This window comes from Eriocheir sinensis, unplaced genomic scaffold (genome assembly GCF_024679095.1).
Source record: "Eriocheir sinensis breed Jianghai 21 unplaced genomic scaffold, ASM2467909v1 Scaffold5, whole genome shotgun sequence".
Taxonomy (NCBI): Eukaryota; Metazoa; Arthropoda; class Malacostraca; order Decapoda; family Varunidae; genus Eriocheir; species Eriocheir sinensis.
The window spans coordinates 417501-432537 of record NW_026111831.1 but is presented as its reverse complement, the minus strand read 5'-3'; the positions used below and the strand labels follow the sequence as shown (position 1 = coordinate 432537).

At 42.1% G+C, this 15037-nt stretch overlaps 2 protein-coding genes across 2 annotated transcripts in view; both read right to left on the bottom strand.

The window, feature by feature from the left end:
• The window catches only part of LOC126992694 (uncharacterized), a 40383-nt gene extending 33488 nt beyond the window's left edge, over positions 1 to 6895 (bottom strand). Inside the window, exons 1-2 of the mRNA XM_050851498.1 lie at positions 6879 to 6895; positions 84 to 237 (exon numbers count right to left, since the gene is read on the bottom strand). The gene's annotated coding sequence lies outside the window, so the exon portion shown is untranslated. The remainder of the gene's footprint in view (positions 1 to 83; positions 238 to 6878) is intronic.
• A 5286-nt stretch (positions 6896 to 12181) lies between these two features.
• LOC126992675 (guanine nucleotide-binding protein subunit beta-2-like) overlaps positions 12182 to 15037 on the bottom strand; it is a 37635-nt gene continuing 34779 nt past the window's right edge. Inside the window, exon 10 of the mRNA XM_050851480.1 lies at positions 12182 to 14690. Within this exon, the coding sequence (XP_050707437.1) occupies positions 14581 to 14690 (110 nt within the window). The 3' untranslated portion in view covers positions 12182 to 14580. The remainder of the gene's footprint in view (positions 14691 to 15037) is intronic.

Genomic DNA, 15037 nt, shown 5'->3' with positions numbered 1-15037 from the left:
GGTCAGTCCAGGCCAACCGTTCACCCAGATCTTGACCTTCCCCAAATCTGATAACTACCCCAAAAATCTACCTGGAGACTTACCTGGTGGGGTGAAGGGGTGAGGGAACGGGCGCAGGGCGGGGTGAAGGGTGCTCCGGCAGGGATGAAGGGACAGGGGGCAGCGGGGGAGTGACAGGAAGGGCGGGAGTCTGGGGCAACACGTCCTCTCGCTCTCACACCCTAGACAGAACTGACTCTGGCGGAGAAACAGGACAGGAGGCAAGGTGATGAGAGTTAATCCCCCTCTCCCTCTCGCTCTCCCTCTCCCCGCTAGTTAAACCCTCCCTCCCTCTCTCCCTCTCCTCCTCCTCCTCCTCCTCCTCCACTCCTTCCTCCCTCCTGAGTCTTCGTACACGTGGTCTTGCTCCTCAGGTAAAAACAGGCGATGTTGAACGTTAAGGTGAACAGGAAAGAGATGGAATTGGGAAGTGATTTCTGTGGATCTTGGAAGGGCAGAGTGGAGTTGTTGTTGGAGGAGGAGGAGGAGGGAAGGAACAGGTGAAAGGGAAAAAAGAGTTAGAAGAGAGAGAGAGAGAGAGAGAGAGAGAGAGAGAGAGAGAGAGAGAGAGAGAGAGAGAGAGAGAGAGAGAGAGAGAGAGAGAGAGAGAGAGAGATTGATTGGTAGTTTATTGTTGCAGATAAACAACAAGGGAGAAGGGAGGAACATGCCATAGAGAGAGAGAGATCCCCCCCCCGCTCTCTCGCTCTCTCTCTCTCGCTCTCTCTCGGCCTTGTCCGCCTCAGGGGAAGAAAACAAAATAAAAAATAATAAAGCAAAAAAAAAAGCGAAATAAAAGTTTAGTTGATAATTTTGACAGAAAATTGGACGAGATTAGAGAGAGTGAGTGTGGGGGTGGGGGGGGGGGGTCACTTCACACGCTCTCTCTCTCTCTCTCTCTCTCTCCTATTTTTAACCCTTCCCTTCCTTCCCTCCCTCTTCCCAACCCTTTTTTCCTCCCCTCCTCCTCCGTCTCCTCCTCCTCAGTCCCTATTTCTGTTCATTGCTCCTCCTCCTCCTCCTCCCACCCTTCCTTCTCCACCTTAATCTTCTTCCCTCCTTCCTCTTCCTCCTCCTCCTCCCTTTTCTATCACGCCCTCTTACTCCTCCTCCTCCTTCCTCCCACTCCATTTCCTCCTCCCCTTGAGACCCCATCTGACCTGGACTTGACCTGCGGATGACCTGGGTTTAACTAGCATCTTGGCACCCCCCACCCCCTCCTCCTCCCCCTCCTTCCTCCCATAGTCGCTAATTTTACACCACTATTTTTTTAAGTGTGAAGTGTGATCAGTCTTTCTTCTTACTTTTCTTTATCACTAATTTCCTCCTTTTCCATTCTTCTTCTTGTTCCTCCTCGTCCATAAGAACATAAGGAGTCTGCAAACGGCCAGTAGGTCTATACAAGGCAGCTCCAATAGGCCTAACCCACCTCACCTCACTATCCATGAACTTATCCAACCTCTTCTTGAATGTGTCTATCGTATTGGCACTCACTCACCACATGACTGCCAGGCCTGTTCCACTCATCCACCACTCTGTTAGTATTGGCACTCACTCACCACATGACTGCCAGGCCTGTTCCACTCATCCACCACTCTGTTAGTATTGGCACTCACTCACCACATGACTGCCAGGCCTGTTCCACTCATCCACCACTCTGTTAGTATTGGCACTCACTCACCACATGACTGCCAGGCCTGTTCCACTCATCCACCACTCTGTTAGTATTGGCACTCACTCACCACATGACTGCCAGGCCTGTTCCACTCATCCACCACTCTGTTAGTATTGGCACTCACTCACCACATGACTGCCAGGTCTGTTCCACTCATCCACCACTCTGTTAGTAAACCAATTCTTGCCTGTGTCTATCTGAAATTATCTAACTTAAACCCATTGCTACGTGTTCTCCCTGATTCTCTTACACCCAAAACCCTATTAACATCCCCCTTATTAAGCCCTTCATCCATTTATAGACTTCAATCAAGCCTCTCGTAACCTTTTTCTAGTCTCCTCAACCCTTTTTTTCTATTTCCTTTCATCCCCTTCTTTTATCTCCTCTGCTTTCTCTCCTTTTTCCTCCCCTTTTTCCTCTTCTACCTATCCCTCTCCTCTTCTTCCATTCCCTCCTGTCCCCTACTTTTCTTATCTCTCATTCCACTTCTTTTGTTTCCTTCTCATTTTCTATTTCTTCTTTCCCTTTCACTCACTCACACACACACACACACACACACACACACACACACACACACACACGGCATTCCTTTGTCCATATATGAACGAAGAAAACGCATCGAATGTTTAAATGTGTGTGTGTGTGTGTGTGTGTGTGTGTGTGTGTGTGTGTGTGTGTGTGTGAATAGAATATATTGAATAGAATACATTTATTGCTCAGACCTTTACAAAAAAGAATGGAGCACAGCCCTGTGTAACCAGTTATATCATCAAGTCTTTATCTAAACAGCCTCAGATCTAATTTAATAAACTGACCCAAATTGCTTAGAATGTGCACATTTTTGGTTTGCATCATTTTAACATTTTCCGTGATTTGGATTTACTCTGTGATGCTCTGGTATGTGTTTGTTTCTCGGCTGTATGACATCTTGATTTTCACTTTTAAGCAGGACGTGACATTCATCCCCTATTTGTTCACCATTACATTTATCACAATACCATTCTTCTCTTCTGATATCACGGTACCTGCCACTGACAACTGGTAATTGGTTATTTCCTGTGAGAATCTTACTTATATTGATACGGTTCGTATTACTTAGTTTAACAAGGTAATCCTCAATCCCATAAATTTCTTTATACATACTGTAACTACTACATATGTCTTTTGTTGTTATATTCCTATACCAAGTTGATATCCATAAATATTTCAACCTCTGCTCAACGGTCTTCCTAAACAACTTAACATTAAGAACGGGGCAGCTCCAGAATCCCCCCCAGTACTCACGGTGGGTGAGGTGTAGTTACAGGGGTTACAGGTGGAGGCTTGATCCTCGTTATACCGGCGGTACTAGGCACGCATCCAGCACCCCGTCACCTTACTGCACCCACACCTCACTGCCACCTGTCGTCCTCGTCCATGTAGCTATCCAGTCTACTCTTAAAACAAGCTATCGTCCCTGCACCAACTATGTGATTGCTGAGTCTATTGTTGATGGTTTGTGGCTGCCATACGCCTGACAGACCACATTCAATACATATACGTTTTATATAGTCCAACCATGGCGATATAAAAGAACCAGACATACATAAGTGCAATAAACATGTGTACATAACATAACTGTGTGTGTGTGTGTGTGTGTGTGTGTGTGTGAGTGTCATTCACCCACCGTCTGCTCATGAGAGAGAGAGAGAGAAAGAGAGAGAGAGAGAGAGAGAGAGAGAGAGAGAGAGAGAGAGAGAGAGAGAGAGAGAGAGAGAGAGAGAGAGAGAGAGAGAGAGAGAGAGAGAGAGAGAGAGAGAGAGAGAGAGAGAGAGAGAGAGAGAGAGAGAGAGAGAGAGAGAGAGAGAGAGAGAGAGAGAGAGAGAGAGAGAGCGAGAGAGAGAGAGAGGGAGGTCAACCTTGACCTCACTCTTGGGAAGGAAGGAGGGAGGGAGGAAGGGGGAGAGGAAGGGAGGCAGGAAAGGGGAGGGGAGGAGGAGGAGCTGGAGGAAGGGAAGGGGAGTGGAGGAGGAGCTGGAGGAAGGGAAGAATTAATTTAGGAGGGCAAAGGGAGGGAAAGGAGGGAGGGAGGGAGGAGAAGAGAGAGAGAGAGAGAGAGAGAGAGAGAGAGAGAGAGAGAGAGAGAGAGAGAGAGAGAGAGAGAGAGAGAGAGAGAGAGAATACATAGGAATACACAGGAGGGCGGGCTGTTTGTTGGACTGTTGATGATAGACTGAGGAACCTCCCATATCAAAATCGGCTGAAACATCTAAACTTACATTCACTAGAGAGACGCAGAGTGCGGGGAGATCTGATAGAAGTATTGCTAGAATCAGTTCAGAGGAGGATGACCAAGATGATTTAGGGGCTGAGGAACCTCCCATATCAAGATAGGCTGAAACATCTAAACTTACATACACTAAAAAGACGCAGAGTGCGGGGAGATCTGATAGAAGTATTGCTAGAATCAGTTCAGAGGAGGATGACTAAGATGATTTAGGGGCTGAGGAACCTCCCATATCAAGATAGGCTGAAACATCTCAACTTACATTCACTAGAAAGACGAAGAGTGCGGGGAGATCTGATAGAAGTATTCAAATGGGTCAAGGGTTACAACAAAGGCGATATAAGTAAAGTACTGAGAATTAGCCAGCAGGATAGAACACGCAGTAATGGATTTAAATTAGAAAAGTATAGATTTAGGAGAGATATAGGCAAGCATTGGTTTAGTAATAGGGTGGTGGGGGAATGGAATAGACTCAGCAATCACATAGTTAGTGCAGGGACGATAGCTTGTTTTAAGAGTAGACTGGATAGCTACATGGACGAGGATGACAGGAGGTAGTGGGGGGGAATCTGGAGCTGCCCTGTGTTCTTATGTTCTTTGTTCTTATGACTAAAGAGGAAGAGAAAGAATAGGAACAGAAGAAGGAAATTCCGCCCCGCTCACCTCCGCCTCCCTCAGCGTGCCGGCAGGAAACAGATGAAGGCAACGCCACATACTTCACAGAAACCAGGGAATGGACAGGAAGGAAGAGGAGGCCGCCTGTAGCTCCGGAACACCACGGGGCATTTCAACACGCCGACACAGGGCCATTGTAAGCGCCCAAACGAAGCTCTATTCCCCCCAATGATCAGTTATTTTCGGCGATACTTTAGTGTGCGGTCTGCCGGTCTGACCTGCCTCCCGGGACCTCATCTGATGCTGTATTGTTACCCGAGTGCTCCTGACCTGCCTCCCGAGACCTCATCTGATGCTGTATTGTTACCTGAGTGCTCCTGACCTGCCTCCCGAGACCTCATCTGATGCTGTTTTTTTTTCTTTTCTTTATCTCCTTCTTTATCTTTCTTCTCTCCTCTTCTTCTTCCTTCTACTCTTTCCTTCTCTCTCCCCTCCTTCCCTCTCTTTTCCCTCTTTATCTCTTTCCTTCTCTCTTCATTTTCTCTTTCTTTTTCCTTTTATTTCTTTCCTTTCTTTCCTCCCTGACTGACACCTCCGGCTCCCTTTATTCTCTGAGACCTTAATGACTCCAACCACAGTCAGGTCCTCCTTCTTTATGTTACTGAGGCTCTGAACTGGTATGACTGTGTAAGTGATAGTAGTAGTAGTAGTAGTAGTAGTAGTAGTAGTAGTAGTAGTAGTAATAGTGCCAATAAATTATACACACACACACACACACACACACACACACACACACACACACACACACACACATAAACCAATGCTTGCCTATATCTCTCCAAAATCAATACTTTTCTAATTTAAATCCATTACTGCGTGTTCTATCCTGCTGGCTAATTCTCAGTACTTTACTTATATCGCCTTTGTTGTAACCCTTGACCCATTTGAATACTTCTATCAGATCTCCCCGCACTCTTCTTCTCTCTAGTGAATGTAAGTTGAGATGTTTCAGCCTATTTTGATATGGGAGGTTCCTCAGCCCCTGAATCATCTTAGTCATCCTCCTCTGAACTGATTCTAGCAAGTTGACATTCCTAAATGATATACAAAGAACCTAGAGCTTGGTTTTTTCCATTATCCTGCAATATAAGGTTCCTGTGGCGAGGTAGCCTGCACGCTGAATTGTAACTATGGTGGTAAACTCACGCTAAGGCAGAAACAGCCGGATAAACCGCATTTCTTTTTTATAGGAGCAGCGAGTAGCGGGCTTTTTTTTATATTATCGTTTCCTTGTTTTGTGCCCTTGAGCTGTCTCCTTTGTTGTAAAAAAAAAAATACTAAAGTAACGCCGTTTTTTCTACTTCACAGCAGTTACTAAAGAGTGGTTTCCTAACATATTCTCCTTTGCATATTTTTTTTTTTTTATAGGAGCAGCAAGTAGCGTTTTTTTCTTAATTATTGTTTCCTTTTTTGTGCCCTTGAGCTGTCTCCTTTGTTGTAAAAAATAATAATAAAGTAACACCGTTTTTTCTACTCCACACCAGTTACTAAAGAGTGGTTTCCTAACATATTCTCCTTTTCATATTTTTTTTTATAGGAGCAGCGAGTAGCGGTTTTTTCTTAATTATTGTTTCCTTTTTTGTGCCCTTGAGCTGTCTCCTTTGTGTAAAAGAAAAATAATAATAAAATAGCACCGTTTTTTCTACTCCACACCAGTTACTAAAGAGTGGTTTCCTAAAATGTTCTCCTTTTTATATCAACGCCAAACGCTACACAAGGAATTTTCGGCGTATTTTGAGTCAGGTTCGGGAGCTCACAAACTTGCTGGGTGACTATAAAACTGGCCCTATGCCCTGCTAATAAGTGCTATACCTATGTGGCCTTGTTTAAATGGAGATAATAAGTGATGACTGTTCTCGACTTACCCAGGTCCTCCGACACAGGCTGGGGAGCTCACAAATAAATGCTATACCTATGTGGCTTTGTTTGAATGGAGATAATGAATAAGACTCGACTTACCCAGCTCTTTCTCTCCACACAGCCTTTTTTTTTTTAGTAGTTCACTACTAATAAGTGCTATACCTATGCGGCCTTGTTTAAATGGAGATAATGAATAATAGATGACTGTTCTCGACTTACCCAGCTCCTCCGACACAGGCTGGGGAGCTCACAAACTTGCTGGGTGACTATAAAACCGACCCTATGCCCTGCTAATAAGTGCTATACCTATGCGGCCTTGTTTAAATGGAGATAATGAATAATAGATGAGTGTTCTCGACTTACCCAGCTCCTCCAATACAGCCTAGTTCACGAAGCCACTTGTTGACGACACCACGGCCACTTGTACTGCGACTGACACATGGAGACGGCTGTGTGTTTGTGTGTGTGTGTGAGTGGTAGGTTCGGCGCGCGTCTGCAAGGCCGTGCTGGTCGTGTGGCGAACAGCTGGGCTTCGTACTCGTTTGGGAGAGGGAGAGGAGGGGTTGTTAGCCATTAAGAAAAGGTAGAAGGAAATAAATAGGAGTAGAAGGATGAGTGTATTGTGGCAGGAATCTTATAATCCGTTTGGGCGTTCGATTTCACGGGTCCTTTTCCTCCCCCTCCTCTGCCACACAGCCTCAACACCTGTCCCTCTCACATGTTAACTACAGGTAACATGTGAAAGGGAAAAATAGGTGTTGGGGCTGTGTGGCAGAGCAGAGGGGAGGAATGGAACCCCCAGACGAACTATTTGAAATGGTTTGACAATAATTATACTGGATTTTCTGCAGTCGCTCCCAATATCAAGTCGTATTACTAAAGATTTCGTCGCCCAAGAACACATATGTGACAAGGCTGTCGTAGGTGTTTGGGGCATTTCCAGGGTTAGTTTTATGGCCCTGGTGGTAGTCTGACCCTTCTGCTGTACCGTGAACCTAAAGAAACACATATTTGACAAGGCTTTCGTAGGAGTTGTGGGCATTTCCAGGGATAGTTTTATGGCCCTGGTGGTAGTCTGACCCTTCTGCTGTACCGTGAACCGAAAAGAACACTCATTAGAACTCATTTGATCCCCTCATTGACCTTTAGAAGTAGCTGATGTGAGAAGCAAAAGTGTCTCATAATACCAGGCCAAGTGACTACGCTCCTGAATACTATCACGAGAGTTGGCATACAATACATTCATGTTATTCGCGGCTGAGGGCTGAGCTCATCACATTGCCGCGCCTCCTTATCAATTGTAATCACCCGTGACTCTCGACGCGTCCCCTCCACCTCCCTCCTGGCCACACCCACCCACACTCCCAGCCACTCCTCGCCCCGCCCTTCCCGCACACCCGGTCCCTGGCCACTCCTTAATTGAGAGGGAAAGAAGGAAAGGGAGGGAGAGGGAGATTAGGCTTATCCCCTGCCTTCGCCACCAACCCACTTCTTCCCTTGATAAACAAAAAACCTACGTACACAAGCAAAACGATGTGCCTTTGGTTGGTACTGTCGGACGCTCCCACCCACTCACACCAACTATTTAAAAAGGTCAAAAAGGAGGTTAATCGAGTTCTAATGAGTGTTCTTTTAAGTTCACGGTACAGAAGAAGGCTCAGACTACCACCAGGGTCATAAAAGTACCCCTGGAAATGCCCTAAACTCCCACGAAAGACAAGTAAATTACGTGTTCTTGGGCGCAGAAATGTTTAAAAATATGGCCCTTTATCCTGGTGTGGACGCTGAGTGTAGCGACGCACCACGACAGGGCTGAAACCCACTTCTTCCCTTGATAAACAAAAAACCCTAAGTACACAAGCAAAACGATGTGCCTTTGGTTGGTATTGTCGGATGCTCCCATCAACCAACTATTTAAAAAGGTCAAAAAGGAGGTTAATCGAGTTCTAATGAGTGTTCTTTTAAGTTCACGGTACAGAAGAAGGCTCACACTACCACCAGGGTCTTCACTTCCCTCAACAGGTTCAATACAAACTAACCCGAGAACTAGAAAAATCAGCCACCTAAGTCGAGCGAGGCGATGCAGGGCAGACATCGGCGGGAGTTGTTTATTGAAAAGTCACCCGTCACTGCAACAACCTTCCTGCAAAAATAGTTAGTTCGAAAACGATTATCTCTCTCCTTCAAAAGTAGTTAGTGTGAAAGTAATTATCTCTCTCCTGAAATGTAGTTATTGTGAAAGTAATTATCTCTCCTTCAAAAGTAGTTAGTGTGAAAGTAATTATCTCTCTCCTGAAATGTAGTTAGTGTGAAAGTAATTATCTCTCTCCTGAAATGTAGTTAGTGTGAAAGTAATTATCTCTCTCCTGAAATGTAGTTATTGTGAAAGTGATTATCTCTCTCCTGAAATGTAGTTATTGTGAAAGTGATTATCTCTCTCCTGAAATGTAGTTATTGTGAAAGTAATTATCTCTCTCCTGAAATGTAGTTATTGTGAAAGTGATTATCTCTCTCCTGAAATGTAGTTATTGTGAAAGTGATTATCTCTCTCCTGAAATGTAGTTAGTGTGAAAGTAATTATCTCTCTCCTGAAATGTAGTTAGTGTGAAAGTAATTATCTCTCTCCTGAAATGTAGTTAGTGTGAAAGTAATTATCTCTCTCCTGAAATGTAGTTAGTGTGAAAGTAATTATCTCTCTCCTGAAATGTAGTTAGTGTGAAAGTGATTATCTCTCTCCTGAAATGTAGTTAGTGTGAAAATGGTTATCTCTCTCCTGAAATGTAGTTAGTGTGAAAGTAATTATCTCTCTCCTGAAATGTAATTAGTGTGAAAGTAATTATCTCTCTCCTGAAATGTAGTTAGTGTGAAAGTGATTATCTCTCTCCTGAAATGTAGTTAGTGTGAAAGTAATTATCTCTCTCCTGAAATGTAATTAGTGTGAAAGTAATTATCTCTCTCCTGAAATGTAGTTAGTGTGAAAGTGATTATCTCTCTCCTGAAATGTAGTTAGTGTGAAAATGATTATCTCTCTCCTGAAATGTAGTTAGTGTGAAAATGATTATCTCTCTCCTGAAATGTGGTTAGTGCGGAAGTAATTATCTCTCTCCTTCAAAAGTGGTTAGTGGGGAAGCGTTAGTCCGTTGGGTGAGAAGTGACCTGAATGTCCCCGCGCGAGGGTTGGTCTGCCTCCCCCCCCCCCCCTCCCAAGTCGCTGATGCCCCCTACAAGTTGACTACGTCACTCAAGCAGCCAGCCTTGTAGTATGTGCCTATAGACAGACTGTATGTTGCCTGATCTTCCGTGTTTGAAAGTTTCCCTGTCTCCTCCTCTTCCTCCTCCTCCACGTCATCATCATCACATATAACTGTTACATAATCGTACTGAAATTATAGGTAACATAAAAAAGCATAAAAATGAATGGATTTGAAAGTGTATGTAATTGAAAAGGAGAGAAAACATGAACGCTAATGAGAAAAAATAATCACTATACATAATAATGATATATTAATAATAATAATAATAATAATAATAATAATAATAATAATAATAATAATAATAAAACGATGAAAACATAACAAAAAAAAAAGATAAACAGCATCAAATGAAAGTATAAATCAACACTCACATGAACACTTAAAAAAAAAACGAAAAAAAAAAAAATCGTGATACCAGAGAATGAAAATAATGGAAAAAAAAATATACAGACACAATGTGAAAAAAATAACAACAGGAAGAAAATGAAATAATATTAATAAGTGATAATGGAAGGGAGGAAGAAGGGCGGGCGAGCAGGAATGTGGAGGAGGAAAAAGTATTGAGAAAGAACGGGAAAAAATGTCAAGGGAAAAGGGAAAGAAAAAAAGAAAAAGAAGTTGTCTCTATTACTGTATATGAGAGAGAGAGAGAGAGAGAGAGAGAGAGAGAGAGAGAGAGAGAGAGAGAGAGAGAGAGAGAGAGAGAGAGAAAAAAAAACACACACACACACACACACACACACACACACACACACACACACACACACACACATAAACACAAACACACAAACAAACAAACATAGAGAAATAATGAGTTTAATTAGTAAAGAGGTCATTACATACTAGATTCTTAATGACAGGCATAATAGTAGCGATAATAATAATAATAATAATAATAATAATAATAATAATAATAATAATAATAATAATAGTAAAATTAGTTAACCTATTGCTGGCTGAGGTGCACAAGATTATAATAAGATTTTTTCTGGAAAGACTAGTGAAAAAAAGAAGAAGAAGAAGAAGAAGAAGAAGAAGAAGAAGAAGAAGAAGAAGAAGAAGAAGAAGAAGAAGAAGAAGAAGAAGAAGAAGAAGAGGAAGAAGAAGAACAAGAACAAGAGGAAGACGAAGAAGCAGGAGGAGAAAGAAGAACAAGAAGAAAAAAAAAGAAAAAGAAAAGGAAGAACAAGAACAAGCGAGTCTCCAGAAAGCCTTAACAAACAAACAAACAAACAAACATACAATCACTAACTTATAAGAAGGGGAGTAAGGGAGCATAGTAGTAAACACACACACACACACACACACACACACACACACACACACACACACACACACTTTCATACATACATATCAACAGGAAATTCATAACACATTCATATTTCTACATACAAAGGCGTGTCATAAGCAATTTTCCTTCATTCCTTCAATCGTTTCCTATCTGTCTCTTTAAGAACATAAGAACGTAAGGAGTCTGCAAGAGGCCGGTAGGTCTATACAAGGCAGCTCCTGTAATCCTAACCCCACCAAACCTCACTATCCATGAATCAATCAAACCTCTTCTTGAATGTGTCTATCGTATTGGCACTCACCACATGACTGCCACGGCCTGTTCCACTCATCCATCACTCGGTTGGTAAGCTAATTCTTGCCTATGTCCTTGTTGAATCTGAATTTACCGAACTTAAATCCATTACTACGTGTCCTGCCCGGCTCTCTTACCATCAGAACCTTATTAAAATCACCGTTATTAAACCCCTTCATTCATTTATATACTTCGGCCAAGTCTCCTCGCACCCTTCGCCTTTCTAAAGAACGCAATATCATGTTTTGAGTCTATCCTTATATGGCAAGTTTCTCAACACGTGAATCATCTCTATCATCCTCCTCGGTACAGATTCTAACACCTTGATATCCATTCTGTAGTAAGGTGACCAGAACTGCACTGCATACTCGAGATGAGGTCTGACTAGCGCTAAGTGAAGTTTGAGGATGACTTCAGTGCTTCTGTTGCTTACGCTCCTTGGAACGAAACCCAGTACCCTTGAAATGTGTGTGTGTGTGTGTGTGTGTGTGTGTGACGGATCTCTGGGTACGGTTGAAACATTACACCCACACACCCACCCACACACACACACACACACACACACATACACACGGTTTCCACTCCACCGGGAACCGAACCTGGGACCTCTGAGTTTTGAGGCGAGCGCTGAGACCCAGTAAGCACAGTAGTATGAGCTAAAGGTATTGTAGTGGTATCATGATCATTATATTTATTGATCTTTTAGTACATGTTCTCTACCGGTTACTTAGGCATCTTAGGGCATCATAGCGGGTGTGTTATTGAGGATATTAGTAATCTTGGTTATTATTATTGTTATTGATGAGAGAGAGAGAGAGAGAGAGAGAGAGAGAGAGAGAGAGAGAGAGAGAGAGAGAGAGAGAGAGAGAGAGAGAGAGAGAGAGAGAGAGAGAGAGAGAGAGAGAGAATTTACATATAATTTACATAGAAAATCAGACCAGAGAGAGAGAGAGAGAGAGAGAGAGAGAGAGAGAGAGAGAGAGAGAGAGAGAGAGAGAGTACCTAGTTATCAGAACACACAAACAGGCTTAATTAACAGGAAACAAACAGACGAACAAACAGAGAAGCGAGCGGACTTAGGGGTTAGTATACAAACAGACACAAACACTTACGGGACAGTAGTGAACAAACAAACAAACAAACACGTGAAAAACAAACAATATTTTCACATCAGAGAAGCAAATGAGAAAAAAAAATTACACAATAACAGACACACAAACATACACACAAACGCACAAACAAACATTTAGAGACAGACGAAAAACACAAACACAAGAAAAATAATATGAAGCGAAAAACAAACATCATTTTCTTATTTTCACACGCACAAACACACACACAAACACATGCACAAACATATACACAAACACACACACATATACGCAAACAAAACACGTAGACAAACAAACCTAGAAACAAACAAAAACAAACACTTACTTGATATACACAAACAAGACACAAACAAACAAACATAGACAGAAACAAAACAAATAAAAACAAACACTTACTTGACATACACAAATAAAATACAATCAAACAAACAAACAAACAAAACAAACCGAAACAAACACTTACTTGACACACACACAAACACATACACAAACAAAACACGTAAACAAACAAACAAAACAAACACTTACTTGACATACACAAACAAAACACAAACAAACAAACAAACAAACAAAACAAACCGAAACAAACACTTACTTGACACACACACAAACACATACACAAACAAAACATGTAAACAAACAAACAAAACAAACAAAAACAAACACTTACTTGACACACACAAACACATACACGTAAACAAACACAGAAGCAAACAAAAACAAACACTTTCTTGACAAACGAAGAAAAAACAAACAATCTTATCTTCACATACTAAAACAACAAACACACAAACAAACAAACAAAAACACACACGCACAAACAAACAAACATTAATTTTACATACAAGAGAAAAACACGCATGGACACAAACACACAAACACGCAAACATAAACAAACATTTACAAACAGGATGCAATACAAACACAAACAAACAGACGAACAAACAAATATATCACGCATAATAAACAAACCAAACACACACACACACACACACACACACACACACACACACACACACACACACACACACACACACTGCACAGACATAAACAAACATAGGCACAGACAAACATTGAAATAAAAGAAAATAATAATAAAATATGATAAAATATAATAGTAATGAATTGAACTTAAAAAAACATGATAAAAATAAGGAGATTAGGGAAAAGGAAAAACCGAATAAAGGGAAATAAATAAAAGAAGAAGAAAGAGAAGAAGAAGAAACATAAGAAGAAGAAGAAGAAGAAGAAGAAAAAGAAGAAGAAGAAGAAAAAGAAGAAGAAAAAGAAAAATAGGAAGTAGAAAAATAAGAAAAAAAAGAAGAAAAAGAAGAAAAGTAGAAGAAAAAGAAGAAAAAAGAAGAAAAACAAGAAGAGAAAAACAAAACAAAGAAGGAAAAAACAAGAGCAAGAAAAACTGGGAAAACACGAATGCAAATAAGAAAACAAAAAGAAAAAAGAAAAAGAAGAAAAAAAGTTACATTATACAAAAAAAAAACACCTAAAAAAAAGGTCTCAAAGTCAAACCAAAGACCCTTACGAAATAAGAGGAAGAAAAACAAACAAAAAAATCAACAAAAAAAAACAGGAACGCAGTCACAGAAAAGAAGAAAAAAACACAAGAAAAAAACGGGTATAAAAACAGAAAACGTGCATGCAAACCCAAAACATTTCAAGGATAACTTTACCAAACGCTGCGCTGGACCACTAACCCTTCTAGCCAGCCAATCACCTAGCCAGTCAGTCATCCACTTTGTCAGCCACTCCGCCAGTCAGTCAGTTAGTCAGTCAGCCAGTCAGTCAACCACTCAGCCAATCAATCAGTCAGCCAGCCAGTCAATCCGTCAGCCATTCAGTTAATCAGTCAATCAGCCAATCACTCAGTCAGCCGGTCAGTTATTCAGCCAGTCAGTCAGTCATCCAGCCAGTCATTCAGTTAGTCAGCCAGTCATTCAGTCACTCAGTCAGTCAAGCATTCAATCACTCAGTTAGTCAGCCAGTTAGCCACCCAGTCAGTCAGCTAGCCAGAGAGTCATTCTTGGTCCATCCCTCTTCTATCAACCAGCGTTCGGGGTCCTTAAGGGGGGCATGCTGGGTCCTTCCTCCTTTCTTCCTTACGCGCCCCATACCCTCACGCCCATGTCCCAGGAACACGAGGCGAAGGCTACACCGTTCCCTGACATAGCCAAGGAGGTGATGCGGTTATCGTGGCCCTGCAGCTGGCCTGAGGGGGGAAATGGCCATGTCAGAGAGAGGAAGAGAGAGAGAGAGAGGTTGGAAAGAAAGATCGAGGTTTACCAGTAGGAGGAAGAGTCAGAAGTGAGAGGAGTAAAGATTGTAGAGAGAGAAGGAGACATCGAAGTACAAGAAGAGAAGTAGAGAGAGGAAGAGAGAGAGGGAAGGGAAAGCATAATAAGCTGTGATTTCGTTGGGGTTTGCAGGTTAAGGAAAAGGAAAAGAAAGGAAAGAAAGAGAGAGAGAAAGAAAGAACTAAAAGATATGATGTTTTGAGGAAAGGGAAGAGAGGGAAGGGATGGTAAATGGGGAAAAGAGGAAGGAGAAAAAAGGAGA